At 31.1% G+C, this 17,519-nt stretch overlaps 5 protein-coding genes across 5 annotated transcripts; 2 read left to right on the top strand and 3 right to left on the bottom strand.

The window, feature by feature from the left end:
• Window positions 1-76: 76 nt before the first annotated feature.
• On the bottom strand, window positions 77-2,160 carry Tsp_01964 (conserved hypothetical protein). The gene is made up of 8 exons (XM_003377762.1): window positions 2,153-2,160; window positions 2,113-2,128; window positions 1,725-1,880; window positions 1,501-1,644; window positions 1,157-1,394; window positions 866-1,096; window positions 317-384; window positions 77-139 (listed from the first exon to the last, which is right to left on the bottom strand). Exons 1-8 carry the CDS (start codon window positions 2,158-2,160, stop codon window positions 77-79), a joined length of 924 nt encoding a protein of 307 aa, XP_003377810.1.
• Window positions 2,161-2,700: 540 nt separating this feature from the next.
• Window positions 2,701-5,106, bottom strand: Tsp_01965 (conserved hypothetical protein). Its single transcript, XM_003377761.1, has 8 exons — window positions 5,086-5,106; window positions 4,901-4,987; window positions 4,657-4,764; window positions 4,477-4,570; window positions 4,165-4,365; window positions 3,424-3,755; window positions 2,801-2,973; window positions 2,701-2,776 (listed from the first exon to the last, which is right to left on the bottom strand). Exons 1-8 carry the CDS (start codon window positions 5,104-5,106, stop codon window positions 2,701-2,703), a joined length of 1,092 nt encoding a protein of 363 aa, XP_003377809.1.
• A 1,316-nt stretch (window positions 5,107-6,422) lies between these two features.
• Tsp_01966 (hypothetical protein) lies at window positions 6,423-8,690 on the top strand. The gene is made up of 4 exons (XM_003377760.1): window positions 6,423-7,496; window positions 7,610-7,658; window positions 8,127-8,300; window positions 8,434-8,690. The coding sequence occupies exons 1-4, from the start codon at window positions 6,423-6,425 to the stop codon at window positions 8,688-8,690; spliced, it is 1,554 nt and encodes a 517-aa protein (XP_003377808.1).
• A 594-nt stretch (window positions 8,691-9,284) lies between these two features.
• Window positions 9,285-11,040, bottom strand: Tsp_01967 (UbiD family decarboxylase). The gene is made up of 6 exons (XM_003377759.1): window positions 10,435-11,040; window positions 10,323-10,371; window positions 9,928-10,095; window positions 9,760-9,868; window positions 9,649-9,698; window positions 9,285-9,379 (listed from the first exon to the last, which is right to left on the bottom strand). The coding sequence occupies exons 1-6, from the start codon at window positions 11,038-11,040 to the stop codon at window positions 9,285-9,287; spliced, it is 1,077 nt and encodes a 358-aa protein (XP_003377807.1).
• A 3,004-nt stretch (window positions 11,041-14,044) lies between these two features.
• Window positions 14,045-16,021, top strand: Tsp_01968 (complexin). Its single transcript, XM_003377758.1, has 4 exons — window positions 14,045-14,099; window positions 15,259-15,437; window positions 15,482-15,605; window positions 15,861-16,021. Exons 1-4 carry the CDS (start codon window positions 14,045-14,047, stop codon window positions 16,019-16,021), a joined length of 519 nt encoding a protein of 172 aa, XP_003377806.1.
• The last annotated feature ends 1,498 nt before the right edge of the window (window positions 16,022-17,519 follow it).

The raw sequence follows: 17,519 nt of genomic DNA, 5'->3' as shown, positions 1-17,519 counted from the left end.
TTTGTCTGTGCCTTTGGAAAAAGATCATCCAAAGCGCTAGGTGGTAAATGTCGATACCCCCACCACAAAAAAGCAACTACAACGCACACAGCGTTGCGTAAAATGTAGGAAAATGCTGTGACTGATGCCAGGTGCCGTGCTGCAAAAAGCACGTACACAACATCTGTCCCAACTGATATGACAAGCAAAGCATCTCAACATATAGGTCATTTCAAATTCAATAAATATGTCTGCGTTGAAAATTATTATAATAATAAAATCTATAAACTTCAAAGTACAATTTCAGTGAATTCAATGAAATAATGAGGCGAAAAACAGGCGTTTCATGTTTGGGATCCAAAATACCACAAACGTTAAAATATGTACATAGTACGAAAAGACCATCTGATGAATAAATATTACTTACTTTCAAGGTGAAATTTTACAACATGACAATTAAACAAAATGACTAAACAATTTTTATTCACACAAGCAATATTTAAATTAAAGGCAAAAAAGTAAAATTTCATCATTAAAAAATTTAAACATCATAAAACAAAATGTAAATTTCCTATCTCTAAATTTCACAGTTTTATTTAAAAGCATTTAAAGCTTGCTTCCACTTTCAGTTTTATCCACGTTTACTTTCTCTCTTCATCAGAATTAAACTAAATTAAACTATCATATTCAAAAAATATAATAGATTTAAAAAAAACAAAATGATAAATCATATTGCATATTATTTTTATAAAATTATCATTATTTAGATGTTACGCTAAGTATACTGTTAAAAATGGACATTTACAATCCAAGCATTTTCTGTAATTGAAACTGGAGAACAATTAAAACATGAATGAATCATAATGAATAAAAAAAATTCGCTCACCAATTGTGTCGTTTAATCCTTGTTCAAGAATCAACACACGCTGCTTGATAGTTAAAAACTTTGGAGGAATACTTTTCACAATAAATTTGAAAGCTAACATACGCATGACTGGGTGTCTATCTCGCGTACGTTCCAACAAATCTGGTAGAGTACGTTTGGTAACTGCAATGTTTTTCAAAGCTTGACAGCGAATTTCTATCATCCGATCACGTTTCATTAAAAAAACCAATGCTACAACAATCAAAATAAAAAAGATCAAGCCAACATTCAAAAAGCATTTACTCAACTAACCTCCAACAGCTCTACAATTTTCATCTTGTGGCTGCTGAAGTATCGCAATGGGCCTGATAGCAGCTAAACGCACTCGACCACAACAATCAATTGTCTTCAGAAATAAAGTTTTCAACAAATCCTCGAAAATATCTTCAAAATCTTGCAATTCAATTTCTTCATCGGCCATTTCATTTAACAAATTTCCAATAAATTCACATGAACGAAACCTCACTGCTTTGTTTCGCACTTTCATTAACTAAAAAGAAAAAATAAACTTTATAAAACAACAAAATATTTCAAACTCTTTCACTGACCTGCAGCATTAACTTTAAAATTTCAAGAAAAAATTCTCTTTCTTTTACAGGTTCCTTATTAGTCTTATACAAGTGTACCATCCACTTGGCAACTTCACATAAAACATAGCTGGCTGATGGAAATTCTTCCTTTACTCTCAATGGAAGAAGCAACAAATTTCGCATAGATTTAAAAAGTAGTTCATTGTCATGCTAAAAAATTACAAAACGCAATAAAATAATAACTCATACTTTATTCCATTCAAATTAAACTTTGCTAAACTGTAAGTTACCTGTAGAAAAAGTTCATAAAAACACGTTGCCAAATGACGACTAACTGATGGAGGAATTTTCACTTTGGCTTGATTTAACAGCTTTTTAAGCCGATTTAACATAGATTCCTCTTTCTCAAACTGTAAATTCAGTTTGATAGACTGCTTTCTCACCATCTGAAAAAGATCAAAAAATGAGTACCACTATCATTAACAAAAAACATTATCTCAAATTTCCTCGAACTCTTTTATCACAGCATAAACAAGTTCATTTCAAAGTCTCAATATACAGTTTTTATCAACTTTTGTAATTTCTATTTATTCATCATACAAACTACTATCCACTGGCAAACAATAATATAAATCAAATATGAAACAAATATATTACCAAAGCTTAACATCTGAAAACCTGAAGCCCTGTAACACTTTAAAATTTAGTATAAAAAAACTTTACCATATAATTTACAAAACTATATTCTTAATATTTTATTTGTTTACATTTTCACTTGTGTTCATGAAAATTTATAACTTACATTTGCAACAACAGTTAAAAATTGCAACAATTTGAATGTACTGTATATAACTACCTGAGCATCGAATATTGAAAGTAGGTCAAGCGTTTAAGTTGATTATTTATTTTGCGTTATATTTTGCTACAATGCATTATAATATATTTAAAAACAAGTTTATATATTTTTAATATAAACATTAAAACGAAAAATTGATTTACCATTATTATTTATCTATAATTGTGCAATCCTCGTCGTATTACTGTTCTTGTAATCCCTGCTTTTCGCAATGTAATATCATCAACAGTGCGACAGTAATGAATTTTAATGATATTTTTTGCAAAATTATGAATAAGGTAGAATTGTTTACACATTTTTTGTAACTGTTTTTTGAATGTACATGTAAAATAAGGTCATGTACATTTCAAATTTAATAAACATGGCTGCATGTATCGCATGTGTGCATAACAATAGATCATGTACAGCTTTCACGCAGTTTTCACAACAGTGTCAAGATTGGCGCAGAATTGCCAGTTAGCTGGTGGGAAATTTAGAACATATCTACTAAAATTCACATTTTATTGTCACATAATGGAAGTTTTATTTTCAAATTCTTTAAAACTCACAATTAATGCATTGTGCATAACCGAATGAACTGATGCAACATTTTCTGCCATTTGTACATCAGCTACCATTGTAACTGATATTGCATTGCATAGTAAAAAAGCGTGTGTTAACACTGAAAGTTTGAACGCTATCAACTTAGATGTTATTTATTTATGAAAAACCCTTTAGATAATAACATGTGATGATCAATACAGATTATATGAAGTAATGCAGCAGCAATAAATGTAATTGCATTATGCAATTTCAATTATAAACATTATTGTTCATATCACTCTACAATGAGAGAATAAAAATAAGCATCACCATTATCATTAAAAGATCATTTATAAAAATGGCAAATGTAAAAATAAAAATCATTATAAACTGCTATATATGAACGGAAAACTTAATTCATCTGCCGTACCCGCAACGAATTTTGAATGTATAAATGTTTTAATTATATACATTTTTACGGTTGCTGTGCAACAATGCAAAATGACTGTTATGTCAATATTTAAATTTTTTATTCTTCAAAATGATTTAAGTACAAAAACTATGAAACATGATACATTCAAAATTTTCAGCTGAGAATAGTGTTATTAAACGGTTGGTGCAAACAGTTGACGAGCGCTGTTTAAAATTTGCGACGTTTCAGTGGATTTGTCTTGAATAGCTTGTTTCAACGATCGTCGAATAAAAATTTCTTTCTCTTCTGTATAAACGCAGTCCAAGCCCTGATAAATAGCCACTGGTCGATTCCAGAATGCATAACCACCAAAGCCGCCTTTGTTCAGAACATCAGTCACTTGCGCATCATACATTTTGTGGAACATTGCTGGATCCCGAGCGTAAACACTCAGGCTGATTCGGTTTGCATCCGTGATGATTATGTATTCGTAAGAATTATTCACTATTGGTCCAACGTCAAATACGAAGACTAAATAACAAAGTAACTTCAGATGAAATGAAAATGAATTGAAAATAAGAAATTAATATGAATATATGTATATTATTTTCAATTTTCAGTGATATAAAATAAATCTTTGCACGAAGCAGAATAGCTTCTGGGTGATTAGGTTTCATTAGTATTCATAATTTTACTTTGTATTAATTTACAAATTAATTGTGTTGTAAAACAAGTGAATATGAATACTTATTTTAGTATTATGACAGTTATAATTATTTCGTATTTGATCAATATTTTCAGAACGTTATAAAATTTATTAATAAGTCATTTTCTAGATTCAGTCGCCGGTTATTTTTAATTTTCCCCCTTGATGAATCCTTTTATTGGACCAATTTATACATTCTTGGTTAATTGAATTTAAAGTGCATTTTAAGTAAACGTGTAAGTTTTACATGTAAGAATAAATAAAAATAATTACACTGTCTTGGGTAGAAATAATCTTCTGTAAACATCCAATATTCTCCCGTATTCGACTTGCTCAAATCTCGTTTATAGGTGTGAACTGGTCCATCTTTGGATGCCGTTCGAAATGCTTCAATGATCGAAAAGCCATCTTTCCCCATAACTTTGTTTTCTCGGACTGCATATTTTTAAATAAATAATATAAATCTTCACCAGGGTACGCATATTACAAAATCTTACAGTATGCTACATGGCAATACATCGTTGATTGAAACTGATCCAAATTAACCGCTGCTCTGTACATCTGAAAGTAGAACATCAGAATTTATTTCACTTGTGGACTTCTTAACCAAAGCATAACATGTCTGATGCTTCATTGTTGACTGTTGTCATATTTTGAAAAACTTTATTATCCTATCTTTACATCTGTATATTCTATATACATTTTTTTCTTTCTTAAAAAATATACCTGAAACCATTTTCCAAGAACTTTCTCAACTTCAATTTCCCGTCGTGGAAATTTTTTGAACATGCTTGTAAAGCCTCCGGCAAGACCAAGCAGAGTTTTGGAATTCAGCTTTAAATAAATTCAACATTTTATTAGTTTGCAAGTATTTTTTTTATAAAAAACAATTTTAAAACTTACCAAATCTTCTCCAATTGAAAAAACCCATATCGGCTGTGCGATGAGGAAAACAAAATGCAACAAGAACTTCTTGTTGCTCATCTTTCGCCCAAACACTTAAGGGATAGTCGACGAAGAAGCGAACTGGGTACTTTATGTGCACTTGCCACCTTTTCTAAAATGACATTTTCAACGGTTGTTGACCCGTGCAAGGTGAATAGGATGGTATTGTCAGTTTTCCCAAAAATTTTATGCTTATACTTTTTAATTTACCCCAACATCTTCGGGTGACATTTTTTTCTCGTCTTCAATTACAACAGTGTGATGTTTTCATAATCAGAGGTTCACTGTATGAGAAAATAATTCTCTGTGAAAAATTTACTACGAAATATTAAAATTTGAGATAATTTTCTTTATAATAACGTACGCTCATTCGAAATTTTACTTGATGTTTCTTTTTTTCAAACTAGTTCGTACATTTACTGTTGAAATTTTCAATCATAAATCACATGCTGAACAAAATCTTATTGCTAATAAAAATTATCAATAGTAACTGTCTGTATAATTAATTTTGCATTGATAATATTTATGATAGCAATTTCTTTGGTCAATTTTGACATTATTTAAAAAAATGTTTCATGTTCATAGAAATCATATATCTTTTTGTTAAAATTTCAAGAATCAGATGTCACACATTGTATAAATAAGTTCAAGTTGATCAAAATACTTTAATTAACTTTATAATCATTAATATACTGTACTCATGCATTTTTTACTGTATTTAAAAGAATAAAAAAATTACTTTGTGAATGTGTGATGTAAAGCAGTAACTGTGAATTACTATTCAAAAAATTGTGTTAAGGATGTGGGTGGTTTTTAATTATTCATATTGCAATTTTCAACCACTGCGTAAATAGGGAAAGTTGAATCAGATGTTTGATGAATTATGCGTAATTTTTATCATTATGAAAAATTATTCATATAATCATCTTTGAAATTCGATATAAATCAACGAAAATTTGAAATAGTTTTTAGAAAAATTGATTCATAATCATGTTTTCATTGAAATAGTAGAAGCAAAAAAAATTGCACATTGTTTGAATGCGTTCTATGAATGATGTTTTAATTCCTATTATAAACTTTGCAATAGAAATGTCTGAAAAACTGCAGGCATTATTATTTTTAAAATGAAATTTCACTAAAATGAAGTCTCTAAGCGTGATGATCATTTTTGTTTTCTAAATTTCAAATATGATTCAAGTTGTTCCATATATATGTATGCATGTATGAAATTTAATGTTTCGTCTGATGAATTAATTTTTGCTTTCAAAAGTATATTTTGTTTCAAAAATTGAGAATTTTTTAAGAAAATTACAAGGTAGTAGGGCAGATGGCGGTGACTGTGTGCAGAGTTCAGCGTCTGGTCGGAATAAGTTGAACCCAAAGGGCTGGTCGGAGGTGAACAACCTTTGAACGGGCATATTGTTCGTTGCATAAAGCGACCGGCTGTGTCCAAGAGCTGACCTTATTCGCATCGACTTGGCAATCAACTCGTTAGTCTGAGTTGCGCAAAAGCTTTTTGTTCGAAATAAGCATCAGAAAAAGCTACTATGCGCAGCTGGCTTCATCTCTTGTTGTTGGTGATTTCAAATTTGGCGACAATTGTCCATGGCGGTACGTTTCAGCTTCCTCCAGTCCAACGAGAAGCACCAAAGCCAAGCGTGCCGGCTGATTTAGCTCATTTTTTTCAATTATCTGATGTGAAGACCAGGCGTCTGGTTGATTCTTACCTACCTGGTGTGATTCCTCCGGCAAGTTTCGATGTGATCGACGCAAACGACAATGCGGCTGGAGCTGTTACGGTGAAAATCCCGAACGAAATAGCGACGGGATTAAAATTAGCAGAACGTTTGGTCGACGGTTCGACAACAGCTGCGATCAGCCCACCATCTTGCAGTGGTTCCAAACCGATTTCTGGTCGGTCTAGCATTTCTGGCATTCCAAACTACAGACCCGATTTGCCCAAGGCACCGATTGTTCAACCCGCCTCCATTGGTTTGTATCCTTCTAATCGACCGGACGTGCCGGAAGCAGGCTTGGGTCCTCTAGCGAAATCTGAGCCATCTGAAGTTACCACGCGGGCGGAAAGCTTTGGTGACATTTTTCAACCTCTGATCAAAGAAGCTGAAGAAAAACTTCAACTTGGCTTGTCAAAAGTTTCTCCTGTACAATCTTCGTTTAAAACTGGTAGTGGTTTGCCTCGATCATCTCAGCCAGTTGCTGAAGATTCGTTTTCCTCTGGCAAAGAGCCTCCACTTCCATTCCCTGTACCTGAACCACCACATAAACGTGGCGGCTTAGTATCACAAATTTTGCACAGTGTTGGTTTGAATCGATTAGCTGAACAGGTAAGCATGGATGAACTGAAAGCTTTAGGAGGTTTGAAACCTCCAGGAGCTCCGGGATCCAGCATGCTTTCCGGCGCACTGTATAACATTCTATCCAACGTGGACCCAAAAGCAAATAAACACGCACTCCAGAGAGAAGTGGAGAACGTTGCCGTTGGCACTAATCTGGCGCTTGTTGAAAATTTGCTTCTCCAACCGAACAGTCCATTTTGTCAGCCCCAACCAGAAACAGTACAAACTTTTGACATTGACAAATTTACTGGTAAATGGTATCAGGTATATATGCATTTTAGATAATTTTGTAAAATTATTTAAATATTTTAAAATCACTTTCACCCACACATACAATGCGTATTTTAAGAAGTTTTTTTAATTTGTTTAATTTTCAGGTTGTCTACAGCCCTCCTTTGTCATCTGGTCCTTGCAGCATGATAACATGTAAGTTACAACTTTATTTACTCAAAACATGCAAACACAAAAATTATAAACTCTTTAAAGTTTTGTAAAATTAGAAATAATGAATATAAATGATAACATGTGATATCATGCACTGATAAAAGTAATAACAAGTCACTTTTCTGTTGTATAATAAAAGTAAATCATTGAATTAGGAACTTTAATATTTATTATATTTATCGTAATTAAAAATGTGAAATTTAAATTTTTTAATAACTCTGCTGAAACTATATTTTTACAGATAATTGATAATCACGAACATTTATTTAATTATGTTTTTGTTCAGTTTCAGAAGTTTCCCTCATTCCATTGTACGTATGCATATAAAAATTATTTTTTGATTTTCTGAAATTGCCGAAACTGAATCTAAATGTTTTTAAAATTTGTCATTTTAGCAGTTTTGACACAGAACATCTTCAAATTACAATCCTTTTATTTTTTTATTTACAGATCAGAAAGTTGCTGATGTAGGAAAGGGTAATTCAGGTACAATATTCGATACCTTTGAGTATACCACCGGAGCATCCAATCAGATGAAACCAAAAATAGCTTCCGGTTATGGTATTGTAAAAGGGCCTGGTCAGTTGGTGTACCGTACCTCTAATAGTCCAAATGATATTCGGGGTAAGCTTTTGTATAATTGAAAGCATCATTATAATCTATTATTAAAGTTATTGTATTCATTTGAAGTGATCTGATGAATTCTTGAGGATTGTTGTAAAATGTTTCCGATTGCTGACAAAAGCTTTACATTTAGTTCACATCATTAAAACTGGCCCATTGAATTCAAGAGGCCAATATGAATACGTGGTTATGACGGTGACATGCAATTATCCACTGCACGTACTGGCTCGGGACCCGGTACAATACAAGATAAAATATGAGGCAGAGGTCAATGAATTTTTGGAAAAGAAGAAATTAGTCGCAGGATGGACGAAAGTTTTGAATCTGATCGCACCGGTCGATTATAATTTTTGCACATTCCCTCCAACACTGTTCAACGAAAAGCACTGATTAATTAAAGCGATACTCCATATTGTACTTGTTGTCTGTTTAGCAGTTTCTCAAAATATTCGCTTTTTCTGTTCATACTATTCAAATGTTGAATAAAAAAACAAAATTATACACATGTTTTTAATAATGTAGCTCAAGCTGAAGAATAAAATTAAAAAAAAATCATGATCGATAATTAATTACATTATTTTATATCACATTTAAAAATAAAATAATTCAATCATGAGCTCATTTTATGTAAATACTAAAAATGTAGTGCGTTTATTTGTTAAAATGAATTGTAATGTGAATGAACTAGCATAATATATTGATTAATGGCAAATGTGAAATTTACGGATAGTTTAGATTTTGCTCTTAACATTGCTGATTGAAATTTGCATGATACAACAACGGGCAATATGCCAACTCGAATATATGAAATATGTGAGCATGAATTTGATTTCAGTTTAAACAGAAATTTCTTATTAAAAATCACAAACACTTTCAAAATAACATTAAATTTATTTCTTAAAATTCATACAAAAAACAACGTGAAAATTTCTTTGGGCAGTATAAACTATGAAACAAGATGATATGTCTGCTTGCAGCAGGTTTTCAACCCGCACTAGAAAATGTTGGCGTGTATTGACATTCAGCATAATCCACGGGTGCTATCAAATTTAGTGCTTTGGTAATAAAGTTGATGTACTCTGAAAAAATAGATATTACAGTTGTATATTAGATTATACAAAATTATATTAGTTATTAGATTATACAAAAACTTCTTGTACTATGTACAAAACATTTTATGAAATAAATGTAGAATTAAAGTAATAATGATGATTTTCAAATATTTTTAAAAATTATTTACTTCAAGGATTTTCACAGTTAACAGTGCATATAATAATCACATTTATCATACCCTAACTTTTATCATAGACTAAAGATGTAATGTGTCAAAAAATCATATAAAACTTACTTTCTTTCTCTAAATATTCCAACACCTCTCGCATATACCATCGCTGAAATCTGAAATAAAATATAAGAATAAAATCAAACCTCAAAAAATATTTTAATTTTGTAATCATACCTTTCCGGATTTCGAGCAATTACAAAAACAGGAAATTTTACCCAATTGGACACAATGGCATAGTCATATTGGTTGTGATCATTCAACGGACCCACCTTGACGACAGTAACTTCAATAAAATAAAATTCAGAATATTACTGATCAGATACTGATTCAAAATTTATTTACATGGCTCAGTATCTGGTGAGTTGCTGTTATGAATGTTAAACGTGCCGTTTTCTCCAATCTTGAAGCCATAACCAAGTGAAAATCGTGGTGGTCCATCGATGTTTCCTTCTCGATAAAATTTCAGTATTGTGAATGTAGCGCTGTATGTGTTATTGGTCAAAGCACCGACTGAAATTGAAATACATGCATGATGAGCAATTATTTAGTTGAACAAAAAAATTATTCATTGTTAAGAAACACGCTTAATTGTAAATTAGCTATGCAGCTTTAGAATTAAATGTAAGCAAATGCGCATAATTTAAATCATTGCATCTTTTCTGATTTACTAATATTATTAAATAATAATTAAATTAATATTCTTTAAAATGGAATGAAATGAAAAATTGCGCACTTACAATGAGAAACGGCACAAGCTTCTCGCAAAACATGTGGACTAGTGATGACCTATAAAAGTAACGTGAAATTATGCAATAATAATGCAAAATATATTATAAAAGCAAGTTCTACCTGAAACCACCGTCCCATCATGCTTTCAACGCTCAATCTTGCAGCATCGGGTGCAATTTTTTGAAATATGCCTTGAGCAAGATTTTTCGGCGCCGTCTTTGGAAACACACGATTCAATGTTCCGCCAAGCAAATGATTCATCGGCAGTACAGACTGGGGTAGCAGCTGACCAACCAGATAATTGAAACTGTCCAATCCAGGTATTGTATTGACACCAGGAATTTGAGGCACTTCCTGAGGTCCAGGAAAACCGGGAACAGGAATTGGCGCGATGCCAGGCAATTTTCCACTGCTGAAGCCGTCGAAAAGGCTCGTTTCCTTCAGAGCACCATCATTTGTAAATTTGTTCACCAACGACAAAAACGGATCGGTCGTTTCTACTGTCGGCTTTGGTGCCAGTACTGTGTCGGCTGAAGTTTGCAAACGGCTAAGCAAATTGTTGGCAGCGTTTTTCAACAAAGGACCAGTAATATCTTGGAAAGAGTGGAACAGCGGGCCCGTTGTCTTTGGAGCGTCACGTCTGAGCCTGAAGCCCGGCCTGGCATGGGACCCGATCATGCAGAATGTCAAAGAAATTAAAACTGAAATCAACCGACCACCGCGCATATTGCAAAGCTTGACTTCGCACCGAAAAGCAACAGAAGCGTTTCAAAGTCTGATGAGAAGTAAAACTCCTCTTCAACTGATCAACTCATTTCTTCGCACCACACCGAGACCTGGTTACCTAAATTCAACAGGCGTGGCTCTCCAAACCCCTGCATTTTGGCGGTGTCATTGGCCCATGAACGAATGTTACGCAATTAGGCCAGCTTTCCACTTCCGATTGGCTTCACAAAGGGCAATGATCCTTTGTTCAACTCGCGGCAACTGCTGAAAACAAAGCTGACAATTCAAATTCTTACAAAACAACTCTGCTTTATTTTCTCAAAATGTTTGCATTCCTCTTTTTTATTAAACAATTTTTTCATTTTTTACTTTTTTTACAATAAATCAATCACTTCAATAAAGCTTATTTGTTACTTTGTAATGATCTGCAAATTGAGAGTGAAAATTGAACAAACATATTTTTGAATCAATTTTAATTCAACCTTTTTAAATTTTTATTTCAAAATTAATTACGAAATTGCAACAAAGAAAAAAAATTAAAATTTTATTTCGTTTTTAATACAAATACGACCATCTGAATAAATTGAAAATATTTGAAAATGATCAAATGTACCTACTTATTTTTATAGTAGACTGTATTGTTTGTAATTTATTTTATTTTACGCATTAATATATGCATTAAATGTTCAACAATGATGGGTTGTTAATTGGAATTTTATTTTATGATAATTTGTTGATTTTGGTTTCTGTTCAGTTTAATTTATAAGCTGCTTATCATTGAATTGGATATTTGCTTAAAATTAAAATTTGAGAATGTTTGCTGAGTTTCATTGATTTCTATGTGAATTTTTTGAATGTTTTAAATTTTAAAATGCGCCATCTCATAAATGAATAGGTTTTATTTTACATTTTCACTTAACATTATCTTTAATTAATGTGAAGTACAGTTATTTGTGTGGGTAGTTTGGTGATCAAAAAAAGCATGGTAGTGCAAGTCATTAATGTTATTTAATTTTAAATTGACTTTTGTATGTTTCAAAAGCTGATATTAAGTTAAAGAGGTTACAAGGTTAACATGCTTGTTCAACGTTTCATCATACAGAGGTTGGCAAAGAAAGGTTAAAAAGTCAAAATGTCGCAGTGTTTTTGGTAAAAACAAAAAAAGGATGATTTTTTAGATGCCTAATTTCTGTGCTCACACAAGTTTGCTTTTAGAAAGTCACATGCTAAATGGTATTTAAAAACATTTTTCTATAATTTATAGTTTGAAAGTAAAATTTTTATGTACGACATTTTTAAAATTTCTTTAAAAATTTCTCGCATTAAATTTTACAATTATACTTTATCAGAACATTTTGAAATTGAATAATGCCATTTAAAAAAATGAATCAACTACTTTAATTAAACTAACTGACAAGCATTTGAAGTCATCAAAACAAAAAACTCATTTTTCAGATAGATTAACTTATTTACTTTAATGAGCTAATATATTATTTATACTTAAATATCATGAATTACACATATTATTCTAAGAACTAATATAAACTAATATATTTACAGTCAATGAAATTCCATGAAATATTGCAATAATATAAGATGAATTTTGTTGTGTAGCTTTTAAAAAGAATTTTTTTGAAAATTATTGTAGTAGATTTTGTTGGTGCTAGTGCTTGAAGAAAAATTTTATCATTGCCAAAATTGTCAAATAGACTTTACACCAAATTTCAATAATTCCATAATAATAATCGCATCGCAATATATAATTTTTATTATAAAGTATTAAATGAACAACAATGCACATAAATGATACATAAATTTATCAAACAATGAGCTTTACACGTGTAGCATAGAGCAATGCAAACCTTTTTTATGGTGTTAGTTTTTCTTGCCATTTCCATTTGGTAAAATATTCAATGATATAACTTGAGATGGATTTTACTGTAAAATGTCAATATTGTACATTCGTCGTTAATTAACATACTGACTGATGATGCAACGGTGATAAATAGCAGTTTGAATATGGTTTAATTGGAAAATTTTCAACGTGCAATCCAATTAAAAAGAGGAAATAATTTGAAACAAATATTTCATGAAACTGAAATTAGTGATTCAGAAAAAATCGAGGTAATTCACATTGTTTAATGTGCATATGCAAATATGTAAATTATTATAAGAAGGTACTGATGAATGTTTGAAAGTGAATACGTGGAACAAAAAGGTGACCTTTTCCTTGCAAGATATTTGCAATTAAATTACAAAGAAATTGTATAAAACGTAAATTGAGAAGAGCATTTTTCTGCTATGCAAATGAATGATCATTTGAATTTGAAGTGTTTGTTAGGCTGCTGAACAGCTTCAATTTATTTTTATTGCATTTCTACAAAACCTTCAATGAAGAAAACATTAACGTAATGCTTTTGATGTGTATGCATCGGTTGCAAGTTGTTTGCAGTGGAAATTGATTGGGTTTAAAGCGAATAGATGCAATTGCAATTAATCAATAAAAAGTGAATTTAATATTGATTGAACAACAAAAAATAAGAAAGAAAGAATTACATTCACCAGAAGCGATATTTTTTTCTTGTTCGAAAGTTTGTTCACACAGTATGTCTGCAGTGATCGAGCATTTGCAGAAGAATAAATTCAATCAAAAAATTTCAGCATACTGTCATTATTCATGTGCAAGCTTTATGCCGACTATTCAAACGTGAAGCTCTTCTTGAGAATCAATGAACGACAATATTGGCAACGGCTGCTACAATTAGGCAAAGCTTATTACTGACGTCACCGTATTTTTCACTTCTCCTCGCATTCAAGCAGTGACAATTCAGCCGAATCCATAGTCACATTTCAACATCTTCTAATTTCAAAAAATTCTCTTTACTTTTTTATACCTTCAAAATTTAAATAAATCTGTGGTTTATTTTTGAAAAACAGTTGTTGGTGTGCTGTTACAGTTTGTGATTTCAATTTTAGCTAACTCTGCAAATTGCAATTGGTCAACATGGCCGGATTTATTATGAAACAAGTAATGGGTGATAAGCTGAACGATATCAAAGGTAAATGTTCACATTTCTGTTTCCTTCCTTTTATTTTTGTTCTTCAACTTTCAAGAAATACAGATGATATAATTTTAAACGAAAAATTAATCTGAAATGAAATATTCATTACTGACCAATAGCAGCAGTGTAATCAATGCAAGAAAAAGAACGCCCAATTCCATCATGAAACTTATTCCATAATTTACAATGCAAGTATTTTTATTTTGTTTTCAGTTTTATCAAATGAAGATTTAAATTCCAAATTTAAACCAAAATCGAGATTTATTCAATGATCAAAAAGTTCATATTGATTGAAAATTTCTCATCTTCTTCAACAGTGAATTTTGAAAATCAATACAAGAATTGTTGAGTGAGTTTCAATCAAAACAAGCTGCATGCTAGCGTACATTCTCGAAGGAATAGTGCAAACCAATGCAATAGTATTATTTCTTTAGGAAATATATTTCAAACAATATTCTTCTTTCATTTTGTAAAATAATAATTTAAAATATCCAAGCTGAACGGTTGCCGTAAAATTGAAATGTTTCTTAACGCGTGCATTTTTCATTATTATGCATAAGTTTACAGTGATTGGTGAGAAAAAGTATTATTTCAAAATTTACGAATAACAAGCAGATATTTTTTGCTTGAAAACAACTTTCCAACAAAACGCTTTTAATGATATCTTCATCGGTTGTTAATAAATTTACATTTTCTCTTTTCGAAAATTCCCTCTGCAATATAAATAATGTTTGCAATACATACAACAGCAGAAAATAGGCATTCATTTGATACACGTGTATCGATTGCGTCAAGACAATGGAAGCGATAAATAGAAAGCTGCTGTTTGGCAAATGTTTGAGGTGTTGTTCATTTTCTCCTTTCCAATTCTTGAACATCTCATGCGGATGAAATTGAACAATGAATGCATCAATGAAAGATCGATGATCCATCTGTGACAGTTTATATCGTCTCCACTTGTGAATATTATGCAAAATTGAACACCCATCGGCTGCAAAGAATTGCATCATTGTGAATTCAATTTCACAATTGAAAATAAGCCGTGTCATCATTAAATTAATTTTCCACTATTTCATAGAATAAATAAAATGTTGTTTGTTCTTCAATGATAAAAATTGCGCAAAATTTAAAAGTAAAATTAAAAAACTTTTACAAGGTGGCTTGGACAAGCTGACCGGAGATGGAGGTGGTGAAGCGAAAACCGAAAGCGGAGAAGATCCTGAAGTGATTCAAGCACGTCTCGAAGCGGAAGAACGTCGTCAAGAGAAGCACAGAAAAATGGAAAGGGAACGTGAAAAAATGAGAAAAGATATTCGTGAAAAAGTGAACTCGCTCGTGTGTATTTGTATGCAAATTATTCGAATTACTTGTTGTTGCAGTACGGTATACAGAAGAAAGATCCATTGATGCCGACAGCAGAGCTCGACGGCTATGGACGTATTGGTTCCGGCTTTCACAAATCACCTGAACAGCTAGCGAAAGACAGCGAAGAAGCAGAAGAAGGTATTGACAGAGAATGGAAAATTATTTAAATAAATTCTAATTTCAACTTTTCAGAAAAATCTAAACACTACAGTAGGTGACAGATTTGAATTCTGCAAAAGAAAATCTATTATTTATTTATTCATTGTAATTTTACAAACTTTCAATCAAATCTGATTGTCGATGAGAGGCTGTTTTGCTTTACAATTTGAAGAAAATAATTTTCAAATGTTCCACTAGATATTTGTAAATTAATAAATTGGTTTTTCATTTCAGGATTGATGGGACAAGTGAATGAATTTATCGGTAAAGCGAAAACCGCAGTCACTGGTAATTTCGTTGAAAACTGCTTCTCTGTTATTCTAATTCTGAGAATAATTTTTCCATTCATAGACGTTGCCACGACAGTGAAAAATTACTTGCCGTTTGGAAAATGAACGAAGCCAGAATTTTGAAATTCAATTCGTGCTTTTAGTTGTGTAGTAGAAATTTCAACTTTTCAATCGCCGTGATTATCCTTTGTCTAGATTAACAACAACAATTATTATTATTATTTTTATTTTTAAAAATAATCCATGATTTTTGTTTGTTGACAGTAAATATTGAATATATGACACGTGACATTGAATAAATGTTACAATCGGATTTCAACCAAGTGCAAACATTCAATTATTAAATGAAAGATCACGCGCTCACGTGTTTTTACGATGTTGAATTTAATAGAGAAGTTGATCAAATGAAATCTCATTTTCTAAACGGACGAAAAAGTTTTAAAATTTCAGATAAAAAACAACTTTTTTGATTAAATTAAAATATTTATACATCCATTTTTATGACTGCACAAATTAATTTCACATAAAATAACGACAAATCTTTACTTCGCTGTACACACAAATTGCAATATTACGTACAATTTTTGAAAATAATTAGTAATTAGTAATAATTATAAATCGATTTTAATGAATGTTACATTTCACTTTACTGGAAGTAGTTCAATTCATATTGTTTTGAAATTAAATTGTCAACTGATAGATAGGCAAATAATACTATTCTGAAGGAGAAATTCAATCAATAACTACAAAAATATAAATAAAATCAAGTACATTGAAAATCTTGCTATCAATTAATACTAATGATGATGATAATGCATAATAAAAGGACTAATTGATAAATACGACTTTATGTAAATTTCTCATAAATAAAAGTGAGTTGATCAATTTCATGAATAAAAAAAACTCTCAAATGAACAACGATACATAACAATTGCCAATTATAGTTTAAAGTTGATTTTCTCTGTTGTTAACAAAAAACAATCAAGTTCAACAAAGAAACTTCCCTTTATTGCATTCGCACGATCAGTAAATAATTCTCATACGGAGAAAAGTAAATATTTTATCATTGACAATTGATAAATATAATTAAAAAAGACGATATATAGATATATTGGAAATGGAAAATAATTTTCAAGTTCCCATCAAAAAATTTCACATCATTTAAAAAGGTATATCATTGTTCATTGTTGGATAGCGGTGGCAACACACTGGCAAGCTTCGTCACCTTTTCGGCATTCGCATTCTGCTGTGCAGTGGCACTGAAAAAAAGAAAGAGTTTATTCAAAAAAAAAACAAGAACAACTATTTTGCATAAGATTGAATGAAATATTGCTGGACGCTGTGAAAGCACCAATTTTCTCACCTATTCAACAATCGATTCAATTAGTGCATTGTTAACAATAAATAATTGAAAAAAGTAAACATTATTTATTTGCTCGTATTAATTCAAAATTTGAAGCACCGAGAAAAATTATTTCATAAAATATGAATAATAATTTGCGTTTTCTCGCTCGTAAGACCTTGACTTGCATTTTCCCTCTTACTTTTGTAATAATATGCTTGTCATACGCACATTTCTTTTTTGTACTTTTTAACAAAACAC

This window comes from Trichinella spiralis, assembly GCF_000181795.1.
Source record: "Trichinella spiralis strain ISS 195 chromosome Unknown Scfld4, whole genome shotgun sequence".
In the NCBI taxonomy this organism is placed as follows: domain Eukaryota; kingdom Metazoa; phylum Nematoda; class Enoplea; order Trichinellida; family Trichinellidae; genus Trichinella; species Trichinella spiralis.
The sequence above is the reverse complement of the archived record's forward strand: the minus strand, read 5'-3'. Positions and strand labels throughout refer to the sequence as shown.